This window comes from Phaseolus vulgaris, chromosome 5, assembly GCF_000499845.2.
Source record: "Phaseolus vulgaris cultivar G19833 chromosome 5, P. vulgaris v2.0, whole genome shotgun sequence".
Lineage (NCBI taxonomy): Eukaryota > Viridiplantae > Streptophyta > Magnoliopsida > Fabales > Fabaceae > Phaseolus > Phaseolus vulgaris.
The window spans coordinates 2139351-2152061 of NC_023755.2; the positions used below are offsets into that span (position 1 = coordinate 2139351).

Below are 12711 nucleotides of genomic sequence, written 5' to 3' on the forward strand. Positions count from 1 at the left end.
CAACACTTATTTAATCTTTTACAACACTTATTTAATCTTTTGTTCATACCCAAAATAAAAAGGCAATAGGAACATCCCAACCAAAAAAAATTAATTTATTAGGCATCCGAGGTCTTAAAAAAATTATTGAATACTAAAAAAAATCTCAAATATATTGAGCCTCTCACTACATATTATTTAAGTAATATTTTAAAACAAAAAAAGAAAAAACTTGTTAATCAATTATGCTATTGTTTTGGGATAAATGAGATGTCATATCTAAATTATTTGTGGGGGTTGCATTCGAAGTTTGTGCTTATGATGACTTCCATCTCTACAACCGACAGCAACTTGTAAGATGGAGGGACAGGAGTACCAAATTTAAGGACAAAATTTTTGTATGCATCTCTAAAAATGCAGCCACTTCATGTGATAAGTTCTGCACCAAACAACCTCATTGTTTTCAAACTTCTATGCAAAATAATTCTACTCTTAAAAACTAGAAACCATTGCAGAGAAGCATGTTTATGAGATCAGTTAATGGCTTTAGAAATAAAAATGAGATGTTCAACACATTTTCTGAGACTCAACATGTTGATACTTCAAGATTGGATATTTTTTTAGGATATAGTAGCGTAGTTCCAACGATCTCATTAAACTATACGCAACTCACTAATTTATAAAATAAGATTTCAAAATAGTTTAGATAGTGTTCCAGCACAGCTAATATAGTCTCATATGGTTTAAGAGTTGAGGTTAAAGACAATTTATATACTTTTTTTCTTCTCCAATTCACCAAGACGTCTTTTAAAAACAAAACTGCGACTGAGTTCAAAACTAATATAGTCTCATATTGTTCAAGAGTCGAGATTAAAGATAATTTATATACTTATTTCTTCTTCAATCTATCAAAACGTTTTTTAAGAACAAAATTGTGATTGAGTTCAAAACTAATATAGTCTCATATCGTTGAAGAGTCAAGGTTAAAGACAATTTATATACTTCTTTCTTCTCCAATCCACCGATACGTCTTTTGAGTTCCAACACTTCAAAACGGACACTACCTTAAAATTGAATGTAGAGTGATTTTAGTCAAATCAAAATTTAATTCCGATAGTGACGGGTTGAAGTTGCGCATTCTGATTTTTGGTGCAGGGACACCTAACTTTTCCCATGTCGTGTTGCTAAAACGCCATGGAAATGCCTAAAGAACTGTTTTCTTTACCATATATTTTCAATCCTCACTTGCATGCGTGACCTTTCAAACTTTATCATTATCAATACAAACTCTCCACAACATTAATCACTTTATTAACTTTCATTAACATCAAATATGAAGATCAAGCAAGTGCTTACAACCAGTTAATACATATCAAGGGAATAATGCTGTTAAGATCCAAGTGTTTATAAAAATGATTTTTAGTATCTGGTTCTTAATGAATATGGATTCCAACCATTAAGAAGGTTGATATTATTATACTATTAAAGTAAGTAACTGCATCATTTCTGATGATTCTTCTACTTAAAAGTTGAAATTAATGATAGTTTAAATACATTTTTTTTTCTTAATCTGATCTAACCAGACTTTTTTTAAGAATAAAATCTGCTCTATAATAAGACAGAAATCAGAAATAGGCCTATGGTGACTTCCTATTGTAACACATACTGGACACAACATGATCCTATATAATACGTATCATTTAAGAAACCTGTCTGAGCTTAGCTTCATATTTCAGTTCACTTGTTGAATTTTATAGGGCAAGTAGAAGAAGAACACAGAGATAGTAGGTAACCCCAAAGTTATGAGGATTGTGGTTTTACTTGTTTGTGAATGACCCTTTTGGTAGATAGTGTTATGAATGCATTTCCTCGATCGTTGTGATAGACAATAACTTATTTGAGTCATTTTAGTCTTGTGGGAAGAAACAAAATTGCTACTCTGATAAACTGCTAAAGTCTCTCTCTGCATAAGATTCTTTTATCCATTTTATCGTTAGTGGTTGGTTCTTTGTGTGCAGGTTACAGAGACTCCTCCAATTATCAATTTCCACCGTCACCATATTCTCTGCTCCATTTCTCAGGTCTCTGACTGCATAATATATACTCACGTGAAGCTTTCTCAAGATAAAGTCTACTTCAAAAACAAGCTCTCTCACCACTGATATCTATCCATGGAGGCCAACAAATTGTGGCGCTTCCTGGTTCTCTTAACTGGGGTGGCAATGATTTCACTTGTTAGCTGGCTTCACCTTCCATCGCTTTCCAACAAGGAGGTTCTAAACTGCAACCTCTACTCTGGTTGGTGCATCTCAAAGAACCGCTTCTACTCTTCAGCACGGCCTAAAGAGATCAAGAATCCATCATCTTCTGACCACCAATCAGAAATTCCTCAACACCCTCTTGACCCTCTAACTGTTCAAGAGTTCAACAGGGTCAGAACCATCCTCTCTTCCCACCCTCTGTTCAAGTCCTCATCCAGCTACACTCTGAACTCCGTGGTCCTTGAAGAACCAGACAAAAAGCTAGTCCAAAAATGGAGAAAGGGTGATCCACCCTTGCCAAGGAAGGCTTCTGTGGTTGCAGTTGTGAAGGGGGTCTCTCATGTGCTCACTGTGGACCTCGAAATCAGCATGGTGGTCAGCCATGAAACCGGCTCTTCTTCCGGGTACCCCATCATGACTATGGAGGACATGGTGGGGGTGCTGGAGGTTCCCCTCAAGAGCTCTGAGTTCAACCGTTCAATCACCAAACGTGGTGTCAATTTAGCAGACCTGGCTTGCTTGCCAATCTCTTCAGGGTGGTATGGGACACCAGTGGAGGAGAATAGAAGGTTGATCAAGGTGCAGTGCTATTCCAAAGAAGGCACTGTGAACTTCTACATGAAACCGATTGAAGGTGTCACTGCCTTGGTTGACATGGATAGAAAAGAGGTGGTGGCTATTTCAGATGATGGCCAAAACATCCCTGTGGCTAGTGGTGCCAACACTGACTACCGTTATTCCATTCAGAAGCTCAATGGGGAGTTGAGGCTGTTGAATCCAATATCCTTGGAGCAGCCACAAGGTCCAAGCTTTAGTGTTGATGGGCACTTGGTGAAATGGGCAAACTGGGAGTTTCACCTGAGACCTGACCCTAGAGCTGGGACCATAGTTTCACAGGTGAAGGTGAGGGACCCTGACACATCAAAGCTGAGAAATGTGATGTACAAAGGGTTCACATCTGAGCTATTTGTGCCTTATATGGATCCCACAGAAGGGTGGTACTTTAAGACATACATGGATGCTGGTGAGTATGGATTTGGGTTGCAAGCAATGCCATTGGACCCCTTGAATGATTGCCCTCGGAATGCTTACTACATGGATGGTGTGTTTGCCTCTTCTGATGGAACACCTTATCTCCAACCCAACATGATTTGCATTTTTGAGAGTTATGCTGGTGACATTGCTTGGAGACATGCTGAGTGCCCCATCACTGGCCTCAAGGTAACCTTTTCTCTCATGCCAACCTCAAACTAAAGTTTGTGTTAGGTTTGATATCACAGATTCTAGCCAAAAGTTACTATATGTAGCTTGAATATTTGGAACATGTGCACCAAAACATCAATCCAAAACACAGTTAAAATGAAGCTCCCACTGTTTTCTTGTTGCAAGTTCAATGATCATGAATTAGGATGCCTTGCTACACTTATCACTCCTTTCACAGTCCTTTCATCTGAGGATTTGAGGATTGGTTTGGTGGTATGTAGAGTATGAAGAATGTCTATAGGTCAGATATTGAGTAGATTGACTTTGATCAGTTTCTGTTTCTCATTTTAGTTCATTTTAGTTTATTTATTCTTTGCAGATTAAAAAAAATGTGTTGTTCTGATTTAGTTGAATGAATTTATCTCTCAACTTTATTCTGGGTTTGGGCTATTATGGCAGGTTACTGAAGTGAGGCCAAAGGTGACACTAGTTGTTAGGATGGCAGCTGCAGTGGCAAACTATGACTATATTGTGGATTGGGAATTTCAAACCGACGGGCTAATCAGAGCAAAGGTTTCTATATATTATTGTTCAGCATTGATACTCCCGAAAACCTTTGTAGGCATGTGTACAATAAACTAATCAACGTTTGATGTGATACATTAACATATTCAAAGCATGGATCCAATCCCAATTCCCTGAAAGCAATCTATATAATAAACTAATCAAGTTACGTGGTACTTTATTTTTAAAGTATGGATGCAATCCAAGATTCCTGAAAACCTTTAACATTAATTGATGACCTGAACGCACTTTTATGCACCCTTTTCAATAATGTATCCCTTACACAATATGTTGGGTTATAGCAAAATGGACAACTTGCACTACTATAGTGACTACATATTTATGATTTGGGGTGAATGATGATAATGTTTTTGTATTGTTTAATTAGTACACAGTAGTTTATGCTAATGTGTAGGCATTTGTCTGATGCAGGTTGGACTGAGTGGAATCTTGATGGTGAAAGGAACTACCTATGAGAATATGGACCAAGTCCCTGAAAAAGACTATCTTTATGGAACCCTTTTGAGTGAAAATATTATTGGTGTGATCCATGATCACTATGTCACATATTACCTAGACATGGATGTTGATGGGTCAGAGAATTCATTTGTTAAGGTGAACATAAAGAAGGAAGAGACGAGTTCAGGAGAATCACCCAGAAAGAGTTATTTAAAAGCTGTTAAAGAAGTGGCAAAGACAGAGAAAGATGCTCAGATAAGACTGAAACTGTATGAGCCATCAGAATTTCATGTGGTGAATCCATTGAAGAAGACAAGGGTAGGGAACCCTGTGGGGTATAAATTGGTTCCAGGTGGCACAGCAGCTAGCCTGCTGGATCCAGAAGACCCACCACAGAAAAGAGCAGCCTTTACCAACAATCAGATATGGGTCACTCCATACAACAAGACTGAGCAATGGGCTGGTGGCTCATTCGTTTACCAGAGCAAAGGAGATGATACTCTTCAAGTCTGGTCCAACAGGTTACACATTCTTTTCATCATTCTACCTTTTTTTATGTCATGTTTCAATGTCAATTCTATAATCATGAATAATGTCACATTTGCTGAAATATAAATAGTTGAAGTACATGTAGATCCATAACTTTAGAAATCAGAACCATTAACCATTAAGAAAAAACTGAACAAACCTCGTCAAGACGGTAAATGACTTTGATATCATATTATAAAATAGATTCTAAATGATTTTGATATCACATTATAAAATAAACTCTAAATGACTTTGATATCATATTAGAAAATGTACTTTACACCTAATTCAATTTTACAAAATCAACTTAGAACCACTTATATGCTATAAAATGTTATTATCTTTAATCGACATGAGATCTTAGAAATGAGAGAAAAATAGTTGAAATTCATGTAGATCCTTCACTTAAGAAATATCTTAGAAATGAGAGAAAAATTAGTTGAAATTCATGTAGATCCTTCACTTAAGAAATAGGACCACTAAATTTGAAGTCAGAGACAAATAGTTGAAATCCTTGTAGATCACCACTTTATAAATAGGATCACTAAATTACAAACGAGAGACAAGTAATTTTACCAAGTATAGAGTGTGCTGAAAAAGAATGCTAGAGTACGTGTTGGGAGAGGTGAGAGTCATGAATGCATATGCGTGTTCATGAGGAATTACTCTTTATTTGGAGATATACAACTCATACTTACATGTCATTCTCATTATATGTTGGCAAATAAGAATGGAGAACAATTTAAAATCATTGTTTGTGAGGTATACAACCAGAGATAATTCAGGAAAACTTTGGTTTATCATTTCATATCTTGTGTCGTCATGGATCAGTAAAAGGAAAGATGAACTTTCGTGTACTCAAAAAACATAGGTTGGAGAAAGTGCTCACTCACCAAATGCTGAACTTTTTTACCAGTGAAGACATCATGTTAAATTCTGAAAGTGTTTGATGTTTGATATGCAGGGATCGTCCAATTGAGAATAAGGACATAGTTTTGTGGTACACAATAGGATTTCATCACATACCATGTCAAGAGGACTACCCTATTATGCCTACTGTGTCATCAAGTTTTGATTTGAAGCCTGTTAATTTCTTTGAGAGAAATCCAATTCTTGGAGTTCCTCCCAATTTGGATGAAGATTTACCTGTTTGCAAGGCTCATGATTCAGCTTGAGATTCCATTAGATGCATGCTTTATTTATACATGAACAAAATGGGTATGCCCAAAACTCATATTTAAATAATTAGTTTGGGCAGCCAAAATTGGACTATCATGTTAAATTTCTAGAATGTGACTCCAATCCCAATGTATATCAAAATTACTTTTTCCCTATTTAGTTATAACATTCTTGCCTTTTCTTTATGACAAACATAAATATGTGCCAAAAAATGTAATGAAGAAGTAAATGTTTTTTATAAGATCTTCAAAGCATATGAAATATATTAAGGTTCTGTTCTAATCAGATGACCATTTCACTAAACCATAAAAAAAAAGCATAAGTAAATAAAAAGAAGGTATAGTGTGCAGAATACACCTCTCATATTGAGAGTTTTTTTTCATATCAAAATGAAGTTTTTATACTCCACTCAAGAAAAGACTTAGTTGAAAGTTAGCTTGTATATTTAATTGGTTATTTAAAAACATAATAGTTGAAACAAGATGCATAACAGGAGAACTTATAATTTTGAATTGTAAATTGTTTCATATTATGAATAATAATATTCATAAATATTTAAAATATTTAAATATAAAATATATAAATATGTAAAGATACTTCGATCTTAGCAACTCAATCTAAAAAAAACATAGTTATTGTTGTACATAATGATTAATGATTATATGTTACTAAATAAAAGATTTTGTGTTATAATCATTAAAAAAAAAATAAGTGTTAGTTGATTGCTAGTGCATAATAGATATAACTCTTTTTTTAGAAGGAGTTCACACCCGTGTAACCCGTCTTATTTCACATAATCATAATAGGTTACATAATTATAATAGGTTGGGGTCATGCATATTTTCACAAGATATTCATGAAATTGTTGATGGTGATCCATCAATACCAATTGTGACTATAATTTGACATATCAAGTCCTTTTGGGGCACACTTTGACATATAAAAAGGTTTGGTTGGCAAAGTATGAAGTCGTTGTAAAGAAAACCTGCCAACCTCACACAACCATACAATTAGGAGGATGAAGACCTGTTTATTGATTTAACTGTAAATATGGATCTAAATGAGGCTTTTTTTTTTATTTTTGTAGGCCCAATCAAGAGGACAACTTTAAGGTGAAAGAATGTACAAACATATCCAAGAAGCCCTTCAAGTTATCAAAATATAAACTAGAGTTTTGGTTAGAAGAACACAAGAAGACTGAGTTTTGCTAACTAGTCTACATTATTTTCTGGTCAAGCTTTAGCTTAAATAAATTGTATAAAGTTGTTTAGAATTTTATGGGTCATGTATTGGGCCTAGTAGCATAAAATAATGGCTTCTTCTTCCTGCACCCCTACGTTTTTCTTCCTGTACCCCCATAATTTTGTAAATCCCAAAACTAACCTTCACCTTTTACTTGAAAAACTAGAGTTTTTTAGGTTACTGGATATCGGGATCTGGGAGTGTGCTACGGATTCATTAATCCGGAAGTGATTCGTGTTCTTTTTCAAATAAAAGGGTGTTTCGAAAGCACCTTGTTGATTTCTGGATTGCTGAATCCAGAAGTCTATTTTTTGTTACGGATTGATGGACCCGGAAGATTAACGGATTCACCAATCCAGAAGATTTATGGATTTTCCAATCCGTAAGATTTACAAATTTATCAATTCGAAAGATTTATGGATTTCCCAATCTAGAATGCAAAAAAGTAAATGCGGATTTCCCATTTCGTAAAATTACCGAATTGCATTGTCCGGAAGAAGAAAAAGTAGTGTGGATCTTATGTGCATTTTGGGGTTTTTAAAAAATAATAGGGATATTTTTGTCTTTGCATTACATTGTGGGGGTGCAGGAAGAAACTGCCTAAAATAATTGGACCAAATATTTGGGCCAAGTAGTATAGGTTTTTGGGCTTGTATTTGGGTCAATAGCAAAATATGACTAGTTAAGGTTAAAAATGACTAGTTAGGGTAACAATTGGGCTTCTTTGAGCCTAATGTAACCCTAAAACGTCTAGGGAATAATGAAGAACGAAAATACCTTGGCATGGAGCACATATTGAGAATGTTTACGTCAATTGGGAAGAATCATTCCAAAAATTGTCCAACCTATAGCAAGTCATGGAAAACTTTGCTCTTGATTTCAAGTAACGAATGACAGCATAACCAATATATTATGGCGAGAAGTTAGTTCAAGAGAAAGTCTACTTCAAGATATTGTTATGGACCTTCAAGCCACGCATTAATGGGTTTCGGTTCTACAAACCACTGGTACAAGTTGATAACACACATTTCTCTATAGCAAATACAGAGGCATCCTCGCAGTCGGAGTGACACATGATGAGAAGAAAACATACTCTTGATCACCTTTGTTGTGGTTGACGGTGAAACAATTGAAGCTAGTTTTTTCTTTCTAAACACCCTAAGTAGGTATATGATGACTATTTTACGGCAAGTGTACCGTGTCAGAAGTAATAAATTTGTCTCTAAGAACGAATATCAAATCCACAAGGAACAATTGATTTTTCAAGCATAATATTCACTATATAAAAAACAATATCTAAAATTGGTTGGAAGTTTGTTGTGTATGACATTGCAAGAATGTAAATAAAGCAAAGTAAATAGTTGTTTGATTCAATTGAGAAAATTGGGATTGAGATTCATCATTCTCACTCGTATGTACTTTTGCAAAAGATTATAATTTTCAGTCTTGATTGTTATTGATGCACTTACAAAAATTATTCATATCAATTCCTTGTTTACAAAATTATTAAGAGAGTCTTCTAAATATTGATTCCTCACATATTTATAAAGTTCCTTATCATTACGAACAACTGTTATAAAGAAATTAACATTTCAAATCTATTCATAACATTCAAATATGTTAAACATTATCATTTAGGTAAGATTCTTAAAAATACTTTCTAGTCAGATCTAGGGATCAAAATCATGAAAAATTCAAGGTTTTAGAATAAAATTATAACTCATTCTTGATTGATATTGACGCACTTATAAAAAAGAGTCTCCTAAATATTGATTCCTCGCATATTTATAAAGTTCTTTATCATTACAAACAGATGTTATAAAGAAATTAACATTTCAAATTTATCCCTAGCATTCAAATATATTAAACATTATCATTTAGGTCATATTATTATAACTAATATCAAGTCAGATTTAAGGATCAAACTCATGAATAATTCAAGGTTTGAGAATAAAATTATAATACCAATTATCAATCAAGAACTAAAATATTATAGATAAATATCACCTCAATACATAAGAGTTTGAACATATTACTTTGAATTCCAAAGGGAAGTATTAGTCATTCATGTTGACCATTACAAGCATGGAAAACAAGAAAAAAAGATCCAGGATGTTTCTCATTGACAACTCCTCTTCTAGGGTTTTCTATCTTCTTTTATTCTCCCAATGATGTTTAGGGTTATGTCTCACGCCTCATATTTAACTTAGTTGAGCTTGGGTCAAGTGACTTCTTGCTTAGGCGAGTTATTACTTGCTTGGGTGAGTTTGACGAGAAAAAACCCAACTTCTCTAGAGTGAACTCGTCTGGGCAAGCCTTGGCCGAATTGCTCTAGAGTGATCTTGCATGGGTGAGTTCGGACGAGTTTTGAATATTCCAACTTTCCCTTTTCGTCTGGTCTATTCTCATTTAGCCCTTTCACCTCCATTTTTGCATCTAATCCTAAAATTAATACAAATTTGGGAATAAATCGTTGTTATTCATATTATAATCATAAAATATGTAAAAAAGTTTAAATTAATAAATTAGGAGTTAAATTATAGTTATTTTATAAATAAATATTCATAAGTGTATGTTTTTTAATATGAAATATTACTGAAATATGACACTTATCAGTATGCCACACCTCGGGATGGATTGTGCTTAATTTCATACTGTCACAACTCCATTCATAGTGCATACACAAGAGATGAGAGTGGATAGAATGAAGGTAACTCGATGCATTGCATTGCATTGGACACATTGCACAAAAGTTCACGAGGCGGTTCAAGAATGCAACACTTAATAAAGACCTTGTAAATATGGGTAGACACTTATTCTTTCAAAACAACATTGTTAAATTAAATGTATCACTTTGTAACTTAACTCGTTTGCTTTTATATGCAACATATATAATGACAGAGCCTTGCGTAAACTACTTTCGCAATATAATTAGTAAAGTCAATTTATAAGCAACAAATTGAATTGACAAAATCCGTAGAGGTACTTGCATGGGATGAAGGTAGATGATGAGGTCACTTGACAATCAACATAGTTGAATTCATCAATTCAATCCTAACAAAAAGGAATCTTATGATATTATCCACATTCATTGCTACATATACCAAATTGAACAAACTTTTACATAAAGATGGATGAAAGTGATCACGATAATTAATGTTGATTATGTCTATTCTAAAGTTTCATCAAAGACATTAAAATATTCTTATTCAAAATTAAACACTCACAAAGTGTTTGAATTTGACAAAAGCAACACAAGGTTATTGGTCAAGGAGATGGTCAACCCAATAAAGGTTTGACTAGCTGAAAAATTTAGGTGATGTGATTGTGGGAAGTTCTTGAAACTTCACATATCATGTTGCATGCCAACACGTACATCAATCTTGTGTACATGTTGGGTGAAGTGAATAAAGTCTACGACAATTTGATTTATGATTTTAGACACAAAAATTACTAGCCAACACATGAAGGTTCACAAGTTTGTTTCAATCCAACAACAACAAAAAAAGTCTAAAAGTCATTCAAAATCATCAAAAACTGAAATGAACATTAAGAAATAAAGTTGTCCAAAGCGATGATTTTATTGTCAAACATCAAGATACACAATAAATGATTGTTTCAACAACCTTGGTCTGTAATGATAAACTTTCCATCAGTAATACATATTAACATAAAAATGAATAATAAATCATTTACTTATACATATGATTTTATATCAAATCCAAATTTATCTTTAAATTTATTTATTTGTTTTATTTAATTATACTTAAATACTTATGTATATTATTTATTTTAATTAAGCATGAAATTATCAAAACTTTATTGTTAAATGTTTTACATTTACAAGCTTTTTACAACTAACAATGCTCTTATTTCATAGAATCACAATAGGTTAGAGTCACACATAATTTCACAACATATTTGTGAAATTGTGAATGTTATCCATCAAAACCATTTATGACTATAATTGAACATATAAAATCTTCCAAGAGGATACACTTGACATAATAAATGTTTGGTTGGCAAAGCAGCAACTTGTTGAGAATGTTTACATCAATTTGAAAGAATCATTTTACAAATTGTCCAACCTATTACAAGTCATGTCAAACTTTGTTTTTTATATTTCAAGTACCCACTAACAACATAACATGTTATGGCCATGAATTAGTTCAGGACAAAGTTTACCTAAGAGTTGTTATGAACCTTCAACATGCATTAATGAGTTTTCTAATTTCTTCTATCATATTTATTAAACATAAATTTTTATTTATTCACATTTTCATATGTTAAATATAATTACACAATAAAAAGAATTAACTTTCTTACTTAATCAATTTTTTCATTAATCTTTTAGGTGCAATTTTTTTTTATTATTTACAATTTTTTTAAATAACATTTAAAGATTTTATATTTGAATTACTTGTTTAATTTATTGCTAGGTTTTCTTTATTTTCTATTTTTTAGTTTAAAATAAATCAAAATGTATACTACATATTTTAATTCAACACAAAATTAAATAAATAATTTTATAAATATTGATTTTTATAAAAGGATTTTAATATATATTTTCTACACACAAAAAATTAACACATAATTTTATTTAAAAAATATTTTGCAAAAAATATTTTGCAAATAATTAGTTTAAGAATTATTTTTTAATATATATATATAAATATTATTTCACAAAATAATCAGTTTTCCAAAAAAAATTAAAAATGTATATTTTTCTAAATAATCAGTTGTCTAAATTATTATTTTTCAAAATGAACATTTTTCTACATAATCTATTTTCTGAGTAATTATTTTTTATTTTTTATTTCTAAATTTGTTCTCTTAATTTTTAACAACAACAAAAAAAAGAAAATATTAAACTATTCCAAAATTCAGTTCTTCAATAATTAAATTCCGACCGGTAATGTCTGGTACATGTTACTCTTGTGAGTCACTATCTCACAACCATTCACTTAATAACTACTTTTGTAATAACTACTTTTATATATTATATTAAAATAAAAATAATAATAAATATAAATAAAACATTAAATGATGGTGTGAAACCATCGTCACCCTTTTGAAAAAGGAAAGTCTCCCAGTTGGGACAAAATTACCAATATCATACACCATTTCTCATTAATATAAAGTTCATTTCTCATTAATATAAAGTTTTTATATCTTCTACATACCCTTCTATTACTTCATATCACTTATTTAATATAATATTTAAGACACTTAGACAGTAATTATTCATTTAATATTATATTTAAAATATATAAATCAGATTATAAATTGGTTATAA

General features: G+C 32.3%; 1 protein-coding gene across 3 annotated transcripts; it reads left to right on the top strand.

The window, feature by feature from the left end:
• Positions 1–1073: 1073 nt before the first annotated feature.
• LOC137834767 (amine oxidase [copper-containing] gamma 2-like) lies at positions 1074–6339 on the top strand. Of its 3 annotated transcripts, none has more exons than XM_068642948.1 (5): positions 1074–1466; positions 1998–3461; positions 3903–4016; positions 4440–4987; positions 5959–6339. In XM_068642948.1, the coding sequence occupies exons 2-5, from the start codon at positions 2151–2153 to the stop codon at positions 6167–6169; spliced, it is 2184 nt and encodes a 727-aa protein (XP_068499049.1). In that variant the 5' UTR covers positions 1074–1466; positions 1998–2150; the 3' UTR covers positions 6170–6339. The 3 variants fall into 3 exon arrangements, with proteins under 3 accessions (XP_068499049.1, XP_068499047.1, XP_068499048.1); XM_068642946.1 differs by lacking the exon at positions 1074–1466 and adding an exon at positions 1482–1767; XM_068642947.1 differs by lacking the exon at positions 1074–1466 and adding an exon at positions 1532–1763.
• The last annotated feature ends 6372 nt before the right edge of the window (positions 6340–12711 follow it).

Coding starts and splice junctions, on each gene's coding strand:
- LOC137834767 (XM_068642948.1), top strand. CDS start 2,151: ATGGAGGCCAACAAATTGTGGCGCTTCCTGGTTCTCTTAACTGGGGTG. Junction 3,462..3,902: donor GCCCCATCACTGGCCTCAAG/GTAACCTTTTCT, acceptor CTATTATGGCAG/GTTACTGAAGTGAGGCCAAA. Junction 4,017..4,439: donor ACGGGCTAATCAGAGCAAAG/GTTTCTATATAT, acceptor TGTCTGATGCAG/GTTGGACTGAGTGGAATCTT.